Below are 15,323 nucleotides of genomic sequence, written 5' to 3'. Positions count from 1 at the left end.
ATGGTATGAAACAAATGTTCAATCATTCATCAACAAGTTGTGATCATTTTCTTGACAATAGTAGTTCCCCGGTAAACAGTTGTAGTACTGTCCCATCAAAGTGCAATGCCTGGAAAATACCGAAAAGCACACGACCTTCAGGTGAAACCGCACCTTACAGTATTACCAATACACTGCACTTTGCTAAGTCTTAAAACTTTACATTGTCTATTCGTCTACTTCAATCGTTTATTTGTATTGTGTGAGATACATTTATAAATTGAAACCATCATGTCTTTAAGTAATAATGCAATCTCGACAACGTTCTAGATATTATATTATGCACACTAATACAGCTCATGCAAGCCCTGTGACTTACACAAACACAGTCGGACTGAGTGCTTAACTTAAGTAACTGCTTCGTGGTTTCTGCTGTACTGAACCCTGCCTTTCAAGGCAAAGCGCCCGATTTTAAGCTTCTCAAGCTTCTCAATGTTCTTGTTAGTACTCAATCACCATTTAGGCAATTGCAAAACATTAGCCCGCAGAACAGGCGGTTTATTTATTTTCGGTTTACTAATTTTTGCTTTGCACTCGCTGTGTCGCGCTTCGCGCGACCTGCAAAATAAACCGCCTTTACTGCAGACTAGAAAAACATTGAATGTTGAATTTAACACAATAAGGGTGAGTAATCTCTAACGTTCTGTCAACAGCTTTGTACGATTTTATTCCAAAATGATACTGTATTCTAAGCCTCTTTATCGACTTTATCCTCTTTATCCTCCTTGTCATCCAATAGTTCTCTTTGTCTGCTTTGTTTCAGTATCTTTGACTTGGTTTACCCCGATATAACGTTTTTCGGTTATTTTATGGCCATATCGTTATATCGCGCGGGAGAGTTTTGATTTAACGATTCCTCGATATAACGATATAATTTTACTGCAATTCATCTAAGACATCTCGGCTGCTATGATTCAACTTACTGAGATGAAAATTACTGAAAGTAAGGCTTGTGAGCAAGTGTACTGCACAGCATTAACAACCTGACCTTTTGTGACAAAAGTTGATGTCTTTTTCCATCCATTTTGGACGCGTGTGCCATGCGGTCCCTCAAGTTGATTCAGTTTCACAGTCGATCGTTGTAACCTGAGCAAAAGCGGCAAGCTTCGTCCATGGATGTAAACGGCGTACGACGCAAATACCAGCAAAGTTAGCGACTTGAACATCTTCGGCGACAAAATAATTATACTTCAGTGAACTGACTACTTGGTTGACTGCTTGCACTGGCGAAGAAATTTAGAGTGAATGGAATCTTATATAATTGTGCAGTAATTAGTAAATCTAGATCTTGGATCTCATTGGCTCCAATGAAGATGTTTCGCATAAGTCCATTCGATATGCTAACGATCCACTGTTAGTGGATTTAGCTGAAATACCCAGGAGACTAGCTTTTCTTTAGCTTTTTTTGTAAAAAAAAAATTAAAAAACTTTTCTTTTGTTCCGGTACGAACAAAACTTTGTTGGGCAGAATATTTAATTGTCATTATAAAACAATATATTGCGGTCAGCCAGTCATCGCTGAACTACCGTAATGATTCAATTTAGCGCCCAGGGCGCTTATTTCCTTATGTGACCGGCTCAAGGGAGGGCGCTTATTCGAGACAGGGCGCTTATTCGGGACAGGGCGCTTATTTAAATTTTTGAAAAACAACCAAATGTTCAAAACAAAACTTTAATAAATATTAAAATAACTTACAATAACAGAAACTGTAACACTAACAAATTGTTGAAAGTTCAGTTACTTATTAAAGAATTTTTCATTTTAGCAGTAAATATATACTAGTTATGCAACGCTTTCGAGTGGTATACTATGGAATATCCCACGAGTCACTTGTATTTTCTCGGTATACACACGAGCCTTTAGGCGAGTGTGTATACCAAGAAAATACAAGTGACAAGTGGGATATTCCATAGTATACCACGAGAAAGTGTTGTGTAACTATTTTATACCATGCCATAGAAAATACGCCTTCTAAATTTCGTCGAGAATACAATCGCAGCGCACGATGGGAAGGTTGGGTTGAATACCGAATATACAACGGCTTTCCTGTATTCTGATTGGCTGTATTTTCTATGGCATGGTATAAATCAATGTACGGTACGGTGAATGTTTACAAGTCGACGTCAATGACTGCAGTCAGGAGCAGTTATCCACAATAGGGGCGCTTATAAGCATAGGGGCGCTTATTAGAATGGGTGCGCTAATTAGAATGGGGGCGCTTATTGGAATAGGGGCGCTTATTGACAAAAACACATTCTAAAGGGGGCGCTTATTCGGAAGGGGGCGCTTATTGGAAGGAGGGCGCTAAATCGAATCATTACGGTATATACTTTTTTGGCGAAGAAACACGCTGTGCTATTTGACACTATTTACACCAAGTTCCCGAAAAAGGGAAAAACTTAAAAAAACGTAAGATGTTTTGAAAGTATCTCTCCTTAAAAGTTAACCGTGATTCCAGTGTGAATACCGACAAAGAATTCGGAAATAAAGATGATAAATATTTTGTATGAGGTAACACGAAACGGGTTATAAAAAACTGATAAAGGAGAACGATTCATGAACCATAGGATGAGCTACTACATAATCACGGTTCGCAAGAATTTTTTTATCAAAGCCCGCAAGTCACGGCCCAGCCGTTAGGTGTTGTTGTTTTCCTTCTTTGCCCGTTGCATTTCAGCGTCAAATAGAACGCTTTCATTTTAATTGACAAGAAAATGGTCGTCTTGAACAAAAACAAAGGCTTGTGCATTTTACTTTGTGATCAAAACTGGTGTCCTGAGTAATTCTACTAAATCCACTAATAGTAAATAATTAGTATATTGGCCTTATGCGAAGCGTCTAGTAAAAGTCTTGTCGGATTGTAGCAGCATCCATGAGGTTTTCGTGAAAAAAAAAATGCTAAGACACCAGTTGTTGTTTTTTCAATCGTTGTTTAAGCTGTTATATAATTCAACCGGACGGCGGCCATTTCGACGAATGTATTCGAGCATCCCAAGGAGGGAGTAGAAATATTCCTAGCCATCTAATGCTACCGAAGCCGGGATAAGATTCGGCAGTATGGGCCGCATGGTTCGAGGCTTCCCTTTTTGTCTGAGTCAACAGGGACCCAAAAGGGTTAATCTGTGCGCAGACTTTCACTTTCCCCTACAGTCGTCGACCCGGAGGCTCCAACAAAATAAAACCTGTGAAGGACAGGACAAGCGCAAACGTAAGGGGATAGGGGACGGGTCGGAGGTCTTTGCTCTGCGTTCCTCTCCCCCGTTTAGTCTGTTGTAACTGAGGGAAGAAAAGGTATAATAAGGGCTTCAAGGTTCGGGGCCAACAGAATACCCTGAATCAAGAGAGTATAACAAGGAACAAGTAAGAGAGAGGTGAACAAGTAAGTGTCGATAAGTGGTTGTCTAAACCTGGTGATATTTGGTTATTCTTGGCTTGCACTCACGTGACTTCTGGATTACGTGTGACTTCCGTCCGCCATGATGGTGTTCCAAATACCAATATGGCGGACGGATGCCAGTCACAAACACAAGTGTTCAGTCGAGTTTTTTTCCAGTTTCGCGTCCTCAAAATGCCTATATGCCTGATCGTGGGTTGTTCTAAAAAAACTGGTCGAGATAAGGGAATACGATTGTATCGATCACAACTGAGTTGTGACGAATCAGGGCCAGAAGTTGAAGAGCTCAGCATTGAGCGAAGGCGAAGATGGATCTCAGCAATAAGCCGCGATGAACTCACAGAAAAAATCTTAAGTAACGATAGGGTTTGTGATCAGCATTTTCATTCTGGAGCCGCAGCTTCTTCGTGGGACCGAAAGACCGAATTTAACATAGAACGTCAAATGTACAAATGTCACGAACGTAGGAGTCGTGTAGGCCCGTCACCTTTATTTACTAAAAAAAATCAAATACCGGCAACTAATGAGATCCGCACGGAGGATCAAAACCATGGTCTTGCCTGAACTGAACCATAGACTGGCATAAACAAAACGCAAAATAGTCAACAGACTTGCGCGTGAAAGATTTCAAATCTATATTTGAATCATGTGGTGCCAACGTAACGCAATGAACAAGGGAGGTAAAAAATCCTAAACATCGAGCTAAAAAGACAGAGCACTCGATCAAAATAATGCAAGAAGCATAGACTTTGCAATACAGAAGGTCTCTCTGAAACCAACTTTCAGCTTTTTCATAGCAAAGCTGAAACAGTCTCTGGCGAAGCCGGACCAAGATTATCCGTGATAAGACAATACGTCTTGCATTAAAATCCCGGGCCCGGCGTCAATAAAATGCAAGTAGTTTACATTTTCCCGGAACATTTCAGATCTTGTCCTTCCAGGCCGGGCGAACTTTTTGAGAGCCTAAAACACATCTTGCAAATAGAATTTAGCCAAAACAAACTAAACTAGCACAACATGTGGCAGAATACAGATTTAGAGGTGCCATTTAAATCTACAAATGGAAACCACGCAGCGCAATGACCTCTAGACACTTCCTTGGCCACAATCTTACGGCTATATTCAATACATAATGCCTCCAAATAAAAATAGTACCCTCAAAAAGAAGTCAGAAGCAAATAAGGTCGAAAGACCGAACTTAATATAGAGCGGCAAAGGTACAAATGTCACGAACGTAGGAGTCGTGTAGGCCCGTCACCTTTATTTACCATAAACTGCTCATCGGGAATAGTGACCGGATCGACTCCAACCTCGGCGATTTTTTCTAAATATCTTCGTTTAACGTGGTCTTCGAGTTTTATGTAATACTCAAATAATACTGGAATCGTACTACAAAGCTCGTCTATTAAAGGAACACGTTCGTTTTCCGGAGAATCCATTGAAATTTCGAGTCATTCAACAGCGATGGCATATAAACATATGTAAATTTCACCCGCGGTGGAACACCAATATGGCGGATACCCAAATATGGAAACATCTCTGACGTCACGTGCAAGCCAAGAATATGGAAAAACTTGGGCTGCGGTGGTTGCTAATAAAAGTGGATATTGCTTCAGCTCTCTACCCATCCCTTCCATCCTTTTCGGAAACCTTGAGTAGGAGGTCTCGTCTAGCTAACAGGTCATTTGGCTTATAATGCAGGATCCCTTTTGAAGTGGAAGCAAAGGGAAAAACACCCTTTGGACGGGGCCACGCTCAGTTCTGTTCCCAAAACATATCTTTTTGGCGGGGGGGGGGGGGGGGAGATGGGAGCGTGAAAGGGAGAGGGAAAATCTTCTTTCCCCGGCGTGATAAGTAGGGACGGAGGGTATGATCTCAGGTTACTCTTTCTTACGCTCTCTCGACCCACCCTCGATGTTCAGTTCTGTGACTGAACAAAAAAAAATTAGAATCGCGGAACAATTTTTAAGATATTTTTGTTATCATAAGTATTGCATAAGTCTGTTCGTTTGGATCCATTTAATCGGGGGCAACCTCGTTCCCAGGGCTTTTCCCTTGGTGATTTGAAACGGGCGTTTTAAATCACCAAGGGAAAAGCCCTGGGAACGAGGTTGAAACGGGGGAATACTTTTTCCCCTGTCCAACGAAGCTGAACTGAGACTGAACTAAGACGAGAGGGTCTGACACGATGTTAATGTTGCGACATTGGCGAGCTTATGTTGTCACGCAACATTTTTCTGAAGTGTTGTGTGACGACCTTCATAACGGCTACAAAGAAGACCGCCCCCACCCCCTTGCGGGTGTAAATAATTACCACCACTACGGGTCGGTTGGGATTTAACTCTTGGGTTCCTTCATGATCCTGACGAAGATGGTAATTTATCCCCCTTTCCCAAGGCCAATACATGTGGGCCTATGTTGCACCTTCCAGCTGTTCACAAAACATATATCGCATTTAGAGATGCAATGACGTTTGCAATCAGGAACAGCAAAGGGTTTGGCTATGCTTAGGGAAAACAGAATATTGTCTGTGTAGACATTTACATTTTATAGCCATGTATGAAGATTACAAAATTGGGAACCTGTGACTTTTATAATATTATATCAAAATAAAAACATCTTGATAGCAGTGGAATACTGTAATGTTCAAGAGGGCCACCCATTTTACATTAAAGTTGCCATACTATTACTTGGGAAACCTGTAAGAGTGGATATAGTTAAGCATAAAGTTCACACGGAAATAGTGTTAGTTGCCATCGTTTTATACTTCAAGGATAAATTGCTTCTACATACTCAGCTACATTTTACTTTTTCTGGGCCTACAAAGTCAAAACCCTAACCCTAACCCTTGATCATTCGCAATGTCTGCCATGCTGTTCTCATGTGTAAAACCGCTGACTACTTGGAGATAGTAAGCAGGGTCTCAAAGGGCTTTAGGGCTCCAGGGCTCCGGGCTAAAAATTGCAGGACTCCAGGGCTCCAAGACGAAAATGTCAGGGCTCCAGGGCTCCTTATCATCTGCTTTCGTGCTCCGGGCTCCACTATGGTCTACAAGCTGGTAAGTAGACATCTGGATACGAGATTAGTCTACAAGCTTAAGATAAAAAACTATTTTGCAACGCTAAATCAAGTCCGCAAATAAAAAAGGCCGCAATTCCGACCAGTTTTTTAAACCCGAGAAGCCGGTTATCGACGGTTATCATGTCTCCAACTATTAAAAAGTCCCCACTAAGGTCATGTAGCGGATCAGATTTCTTTGCTCTATGTGACCGAAACTTGAGGTCTCAAGTTCTTGACATCTTTCACGTGGCGTTGATCTTTAGAAAGAAAAAATGCAATCTGGGATCGCGAATGATCAAATTTCATAACGCTGGGCTCTGGGATCCGTGGAAAATTTGTTTGGGCTCTGGGTTCCACAGCCAAAAATGGATCAGGGCTCCAGTCAGTAAAATGATCGGGCTCCGGGCTCCAAAGCAGAAATTTCAGGGCTCCGGGGCTCCAGGGACCCCCCCCCTTTGAGACCCTGAGTAAGGTACGAAAATAATACGAAACAGTGCCTAATAATAAAGATGAAATAATAATAGAAAATAATGCCAAACAATAATAAAATAGTTCCTAATAATAAGAGATTGTGCCTAATAATAGAAAATAACGCCTAATAATAATAAACTGGTGCCTAATAATAATAAACTGGTGCCTAATAATAACACACTAGTGCCTAATAATAATAAAATAATAATTTTGGCGGTAATGACACCCCATAAGCAAGTAAAATAAATGATCTGATAACTGATGCATGTTAAATGAATATTTTATTGACGAGTTTTATTCTCATGTCCAAGCGGGTTAACCAATAAAGATATCCACTGTTTATTTATTTCGTTTTTATGATTGTTTCTATTACGCGCTATAAAAGGAAAATATTAGATTTAGTAACGAAGCAAACATTTACCATAAATGGTAACAATCTAATTCAAGGAACCCCAAAACCAGTTCTAATGCCCGCCCCTTCCGCAATATTAACAAGGAGCTATTTCAAAAAGAAATAGTGTTTCGTTTCCAGATTGCGGATGGGTTTGTGGATTACTTTAATTTGGAGAAGGTCCAATGTAGCGAAACATCAAACCACAAGAGTAAAATGCAAGATCAGAGTAATGCAATTAATTTAAATGGTTTATTTTTTGAAACAAACAATCCAAAATAAATCAGGTCCATAAATAAAGTGTTTTGTGACTACTGATCTCTGATAAAATGAAAAACAACACTTTAATCGTAGATGAAATTATTACCTTTTGACAAAAAGCTTGAGGTATATACTTCTCTGAGTTGATCACATGCTCAAATCAAATAAATGCCAAATTCAAGACAACCCAAAACCCTGGTCGACAAGAACAGAGATAAGCACACTGCTTCGAAGCCATTTCTTCAAAATCAAATGCCTGTTGTCACTTTACAAAGACACGTAAACAACCAGGGCAAATTAATGTTAAAAGCTACCATACACAGATTTTTAACCGGGATTTTTAATTAAGCAAAATTCAAGTTTAAAGAAAGTTTTATGTTATATGTTATATATAGTCATACCAGGATTGTATTTGCTCGATCCACGCTGCACACTCTCCCGGTAAATATAAAATTATCTCCACAGAATAAGACACAGCCAAGTTGCTTCTGTTGTCAGTGTAACAGCCTTGCATTGGTAACACTGATAATAACGATTTGCATTATTGGCGATACTGTGGAGTTTCAATCAGACCGCGATGGCTTTGAATAATCCAAATAATGTTTATATCATTAATTTAATCTCAGAAATCTGCTCCAGCAGTTGCAACGGTAGTTAATGTTGAGCGTTACATCAACTACGGAGACGAATTTAGTTCGACACGGCAGTTGCACAACTTGTTTTACGATACTGTCCATACAAAATAAAACTTTGAACAGAACTTGACTGTCTTCTTTTTCGTTCTCAACTTTCCGTGCAGACTCGAATGTTTTTGCGACGCACGTGACACTGATCACGTAATTCCGGGTACATCCACGCGAGAACGCACGCAATTCTGCGTGTATTCGCGCTGTTTGTGACGTCGAAGATGCCGTAATTTTCCTGTACAAATAGAATAGGGCAATCTCCTACATTTATACATTCCTCTAGTGTTACATGAAGTGCAAATAACTTTGTAAGTCACCTGCAAATATGCACTTCTTTTTGTAGCGCACTTAAGCTCTACCGTGCAAGCAAACACGAGATACGCCAAGTCATCCCGTTTTTCTTTGCGCTTGCAAACATTGGTGGAAATTTACTTCCGTTTCAGAATAATATTAAACGCTACGAGAGCTTTCTCTAGTTTTCTTACAATACATCGCTTTAATCAAACTTAAAACCATTGCAGTCGTTAGATATTTCTGTTTGCAAAAAATCTCAATATTTTTGGTCATGCTGAGGAATATATTTCCAATATTTGAAGAACATGTTTTTACGAAATTAATTGCCATCGGTCATACGAATTTACTTTGTGGTTACGACCGTTCTTGTGATTGGATAGCAGCCCCCCGTGCGAGCAAACACGACAAGTCATCCCGTTGTTGTTTGAGCTTGCAAACACTGATTGGTGGAAATTTACTTCCGTTACAGAAAATCGCTAGAATGTTTACTTAACAATTAAACGCTACGAGAGCTTTCTCTAGTTTTCTTACAATACATCGCTTTAATCAAACTTAAAACCATTGCAGTCGTCAGATATTTCTGCTTGCAACGAATTTCAATATTTTTTGGTCATGCTGAGGAATATCTTTCCGATATTTGAAGAACATGTTTTTACGAAATAAATTGCCTTCGGTCAAACGTATTTACTTTGTGGTTACGACCGTTCTTCTGATTGGATAGTAGCCCCCACTGTGTAAATAGTTCACATCGAAGCCAAAATAATACCGTATCGTTTCTGAGGAAACGAAACAAAAATAAACAAGGAAGTATCGAAACGCATTTTAATTAGCAGTAACTGAAACCTATTGAAGCCCAGCCTGAAGCCCACAAAATTAAGTTACTTTCTGGTTTTGAGATCGCTCTACTCTCGATCACATGAAATTAAATATATTTTCGTATATTATGCTCATGTTGTTGAGCTAATCTTTTGCCACAAGAGGCGATAAACTTTGACTTTCCGAAGTAGTTCTTGGCTAGCCATCTGAGTGAAATAAACAACCTCGCTGTTTCCCGTTTCGTTACATTTCCGGTAATACGAAAAATCAAATTGAATGAAACGTTCACATTATTATGAATGTGTACGTTCGCTTGCTTTAAAAAGCAATGTTATAATTCGATATTTACACACTGCGTTTCAATATAAACAATATTTATTAGCGATCAGATTTAAAGTTTGGAATCCTCGCAAGCTTAGAACGCCAGCTGGAGACGGTCACAGATGAAACGACTTCCGGTTCAGTTCAGCCAAAGGAACGGCCCATTGTTTGCATAATTATCAATGGAGCCAATCAAAACAAGTTTATCATTGATCCATGACTAATTTATGACTTTTAAATGCCGAGTTGAGTGCCAGTCCACGCCAGTCAAGAGTTTAGCGAGTTAGTCGAAACAGGGAAGAAATGACTACTTCAAATCATCAAGGTTAGCGAAAGGTTTAGATTTGTGGTTGTTGCATGAATGTTCGCGCTGATCGTGTGTTAAATTCTAGGTGGTAAGGCATACGGCCAACTTCGACAATGTCAAGAAAAAGACCTCGATGAAATCAACAAGGTGAGGCTGGAAGCGTGCGGAGTAACACACAGTAAACCAATGATTCATTCTCGTATCACATCTATTGATCTTTTGCGTTTCCGGTTTCTCCGATTCAAAACTTTGTAAACCGTGTTTTAATTTTCTGTGGTTTGTGTATGTGATCAAGAAATTGCTTCGTATACCTTCGACGCTGAAGCTATTGCTAGACGCCAAGTGATTTCCGAAATTGAAACCTTGTGCGTAATTTTAACCCATCGGGGTTAAAGTTGCATTTTAATCATTTCTTTTAATCCCATGACTCGAAGGTGTCCTACATTAGCTAAATGTTACATTTCGTATTTTTCATTCCAGTCATTCGTAAGCAGTGGCGATTATGATGACGAAGACGACTACCCTGACCTCAACGAACGACTGGAAGCGTACAAAAGTAAGTCTTGCCCGGGCGAGTTGTGTTTACTGTATTTTGAATATAATTTACTAGCAATTCACGTCGCATAATTAAATCACGAACAATTTAAATGCAAAGTTGATTGTCGTAGAACAAAAAGCGTTTCGCATTGTTTAATCCGTAATTCAAAACATGGCTTTTTTTCGATCCTTTTCTCTCGCTTGCAGAGCAGTTCATGGAATTCGACGAGGACAACTCGGGCGATATCGGTAGGTTGTCTTTCTTGATATGCGATGAAAGATTGTTGTACAGATATTGATCTTGTTAATCTTGTAAAAAATAAATATTACAAGTGTAAGTAAATAAAGACATCTTGCTATATTTGGAAGTTTTATTACTTTGTTGTCGAACAATATAATTTCTCAATTAAATATATATATATAGTTTTGTTTGGAATTTAGTTTTAGATATGACTCAATTATGTGATTCGTATAGTATTTTAAAGCTTTTCAAGCCATGCTATTGTGATTCATGGTAATTAACTCAAGTCTGTGTTTGTATTTAATATTCGGAACCATGTTTCAGATGGAAAGGAAGCCAAATAAAATTGTCACGCAATATGTATTTTTTTCTGTGGTCAATCGGTGAAATATCTAACAAAACCTATTCTTTTTGGCTATCGCTCATGAAACCAGCGGGATTCGCTGTGAAATGTGTCTGGAACTCAACTAGTAATATTTCGACTTTTTTTTCCCTTGGGAATAAACTGAGAGAAAATTCATAATTGCTTTTGTACCGACAGAAATGACTTATCCCAGTTGTCTGTAAAAGTTCTCAACAAAAACCGCAAGAAGGCTTTGAGCAATAGTGTTTACGCTGATTCGATCAAACCAGTTTATTTCTTTGGGATATGTTATAAAACCACAAGGGAGGCGGAACACACACACACATGAAAGCGAAATTCTGATATGTCCTTACTTGGCGCAGCCTGAACGCTTTAGAGGGAGTGTCACACGTCACGCGTGACAAGTCGCGTGCGGTGTTTGCGCGTTTGAGTATTAAAATCTGTCAGTGCGGCTATTTCCAAAATGCCGGCTTTAAAATTATTTTTGCTGCTGCAATTTTTGGCGAGAATTTTCTTCTCTGAGATAATTGTGACATAACGCAAATAAAGAGACAGTGGAAATCAGGGAATCAAAGGTAAATGCCGACAGGGGACATGGTCAAAAATAGCTGCAGCAGATCAAAGAATTCGTGACAAATAATATTCTTTTGACAATTTTCTGCCAATTCCGAGATTGCGAATAACGTTTAATAAGCGACACGAGGACCCTTCGCAGGCACCCAACCCCCACCCCCACCCCCAGGTCGAGACAGGGCCCCCTTTACTCAGACACCTAAAACCTATGTAGTTTTCTGGATCCAAGACGCAGAAATAAATAAATTCTCACCCTAATGATTAGCTTTCATTTCATTTTAGACATTATGGAGCTCAAACGCATGATGGAAAAACTCGGACAAGCGAAGACTCACCTTGAACTCAAGAAGATGATCGCTGAAGTTGACACAACAAATTCAGGTTCGTTATTAAATTCGAGAACGCAATCTTGTACACAGTCTTCGTTCTCGACTGGAGCTCCTTGATCAGTGATCAGGAAACGAGTGATAGCTGTGGAAAGTTCGCAATTGCGCATGCCTAGCATTCAAAAGAAAGGCTGGAGGTCCCGTGTTGGGGGGGGGGGGGGGGGGTTGTGTCAGGTGTCTCTAGGAGAACATTGCATGAAAATGATGCCACGTTGTAGAAACGGGTCAATGTTTTTGCACCCCGTTTTGGTTGCTGATAGAGTGAAAAGCTTGAAACTTCCGTGCTTTCAAAATATCATAGCCGTTCTCGTTCTAGATCGGGAGCCCAAAATCACGACCCCGTTGAGCGGCACTTACCCGTATAGGCACTTTGGGGAGTACCACCTCCCGGATCAAGGATTTGTGTTGTTTTAAGATTTTTAAAGAATCGAACCGGCCACGGTACTCTCGACAGTCGCTCGTTTCGTCAATGTTGCGCAGCAGAGAGCGTAGATTCGAGGATTGGAAGGAACGTTAACGTGTCATAGCTCGCGCATGCCCACAGTCTTAGTCAAGGCGGAAAATGACAAAGTTGTAGATTCACTTGTCACGAGCATGAGATAGAAGAGAAAAGAGTTAGTGCAATTCTAAGTCTTGAGACCAGTGTTTTCTGCACGGTTTTTCTTAATAGACGGTCCGCGGCGCAATCTCTGAGCCCGAACGAAATTACTAGTTCCCAGTCTACTAAGTGGACCACGCAGTGCACTGATGTGAGAAAAAAAAAAAAAAAAAAAAAACAACAACAACAACACTGCTGATGGCTATATATATGTGAATTTTACACTTCGTTTTAAATTTTTTTCGATATCATTTATAGTCCATCAGCTAGTGGGGTTGTATGGCTCACTTAAGGGGAACAAACGAAACTTGTCTAATATAACTCTTTGACTATTAAGCATCATAACAATGTGTGATAGCAAGGATAAAACGGTAGCTTTCACTGTGTAAATCGAATTTGAAATTTGCTCTCATATCCTTCTTTTGGCCGCCATCTTGAATTTTAAAACAAAAATTCTTCATTTTTTTTTTTATTCGTTCTTAAATACTTACTGATTTTTTGCTTAGATATATATTTCAGAGGTACTACATATTCGGGACATTATTTTAGCATTGTTTACGGTAATAAAAGCAAAGTACGCAATAAAATTTAATGAGGTCGCAATGTCCGCCATTTTGTTTTTCAGCTCGTTTTCCTTTTGCTCCTCAATCATCTAAAATAACAAAATTACCATAAAGGCGTTCCATCGCAATGCTACGTTTTTTCAAGTATACTACACCATTAATCAGTATACCCCAAATCAGATTACATAGCTACGTCCACGCGTAAGGTTAGAATAGGGCTCAGTTAAGAGATTGTTGAGTACAGAACAAACAGAATCGCCACACTCGTATAAAGTCCTCCTTCACTGCTGCTATGCTTCTGTCAACTCTTCTGGAGCGGTGAAGGAATTTCCGGAAGGGAATCAGTAGCTCTTCTCTAGATTGTGGCTTGAAAATTTCCTCTTGTAACATTGAGTTCGGTTGGTGGAGATGCCTCGCGTGGTGGGAGAACCTCTAGCTTTACTTTCCCGGGCGCCGTTCACTTTTCTCTGGCTTCACTTTCCCTGGCGCCGTGAATCTCATGGCACAGCACATCCACACTCTGACACGTCTTCTCGTACAGCTGATACACTTATGCTTTCGTATCTTTAATGATCACCTCGGATACTGCAACTCCTCCCCGCTAATCGCCTTAGCTCGGACGTATGTTTCGTACGTTGGCAAAGCTCCACTTTTCTGGTTTTCGCACCTCTTCCCTCTTTTTTAAAGTACTTTGCATGTCCGTGGGACCATATGTTTGAAATAAAGGGCTGGGTTGGAAAATGACGATTGTTTTTTAGGGGGATTTATTCAAGACACTTGAATGGCAATGGTATTTTATCTACGCGCTCTCTTTTCTTCGTGAAATAATTTTTAAATCTGCACTTTTTGCTTTATTTTGTGGTACAAACAGTCATATTGTGAACAATAATCAGCCGTGGCGACGTCACATATGACATCACGTTGTTGTTTTTGAAGCACTAGAATGAACAAAATCATGTTGTTAGTTCCAATAAGTTTTAAATTTGCGTTTGAAAGCGATTCGTTTACGTTAAAAGAATGCAGGCAGCTTTGTAGCTTTTTCACCCCAAAAATCCAAGATGGCGGCCAAATTAAGAAGCGTATAGGGGAGCCAATTTAAAATTCGATTTATAAGTGAAAGCTACCGTTCCAACCTTGCTATCATACATTTTTTTGATGCTCAATAGGCAAGGATTAAGATAAGACATGTTTCGTTTGTTCCCCGAAAGTGAGCCATGAACCCAAATTTTCGGATCTCAGCTGATGGACTATTATATGTGGTTGTTTGTTTTCTTCGTACTAAGAACAAGTTTATTCTCTTACAGGAACGATCAGCTATACCGAATTTCTAACTATGATGCTTGGAAAGAAGTCATCTATTTTGAAACTGTAAGTTCACATTTCATCTTCCTTAAAGGAGAAGTTCACTCCAGAATGGCCATTTATTTTCTTTACGCCAATAAAAAGTTTATACAATGATATTTTATTCACCAAAATTTCAGTCTCCAACGTGCGCTATTACCCAACGAAATATTTCCCAAAACTCGACAACTGAACGCCGCCATCTTGGAGCTGGTAATGTATGCGTGACTTCAAAGAGCTCAGCCTGAAGTTTGACGGGAAAATTTAAATACTCGAAACTCCTTGTTTCTTTGTAGTGTCTTTTGTTTGTCAAAATGCCTGTTTGTGCAGCTCCATTCTGCTCAAACAGAGCTCCAAGAACTACAAAAAACAAGGCGTTTCGGCTATTAAATTTTTTCCGCCAAACTTCAGGCTGAGCTCTTTGACGTCACGCAGACATTACCAGCTCCAAGATGGCGGCGTTCAGTTGTCGAGTTTTGAGAAAGATTTCGTAGGGTTATAGCGAACGTTGGAGGCTGAAATTTTGGTGAATAACATATCTTTGTGTAAACTTTTTATTGGCGTAAAGAAAATAACTGACCATTCTGGAGTGAACTTCTCCCTTAAATGGGATGGCAACCTATTCTGGGGCAAACATTCCCGATTTACAACTAACTGATTAATGTTAATGAAAGACAAA

At 39.8% G+C, this 15,323-nt stretch overlaps 1 protein-coding gene across 1 annotated transcript in view; it reads left to right on the top strand.

Moving 5' to 3' along the window:
• The first annotated feature begins 9,953 nt into the window (after positions 1 to 9,953).
• LOC144633447 (allograft inflammatory factor 1-like) overlaps positions 9,954 to 15,323 on the top strand; it is a 6,478-nt gene continuing 1,108 nt past the window's right edge. The window contains exons 1-6 of the mRNA XM_078492321.1: positions 9,954 to 10,059; positions 10,127 to 10,188; positions 10,522 to 10,597; positions 10,786 to 10,827; positions 12,039 to 12,137; positions 14,608 to 14,671. Of these exons, the coding sequence (XP_078348447.1) occupies positions 10,038 to 10,059; positions 10,127 to 10,188; positions 10,522 to 10,597; positions 10,786 to 10,827; positions 12,039 to 12,137; positions 14,608 to 14,671 (365 nt within the window). The 5' untranslated portion in view covers positions 9,954 to 10,037. The remainder of the gene's footprint in view (positions 10,060 to 10,126; positions 10,189 to 10,521; positions 10,598 to 10,785; positions 10,828 to 12,038; positions 12,138 to 14,607; positions 14,672 to 15,323) is intronic.

Source organism: Oculina patagonica, chromosome 1 (genome assembly GCF_052425735.1).
Source record: "Oculina patagonica isolate OP01 chromosome 1, crgOcupat, whole genome shotgun sequence".
In the NCBI taxonomy this organism is placed as follows: domain Eukaryota; kingdom Metazoa; phylum Cnidaria; class Anthozoa; order Scleractinia; family Oculinidae; genus Oculina; species Oculina patagonica.
The sequence above is the reverse complement of the archived record's forward strand: the minus strand, read 5'-3'. Positions and strand labels throughout refer to the sequence as shown.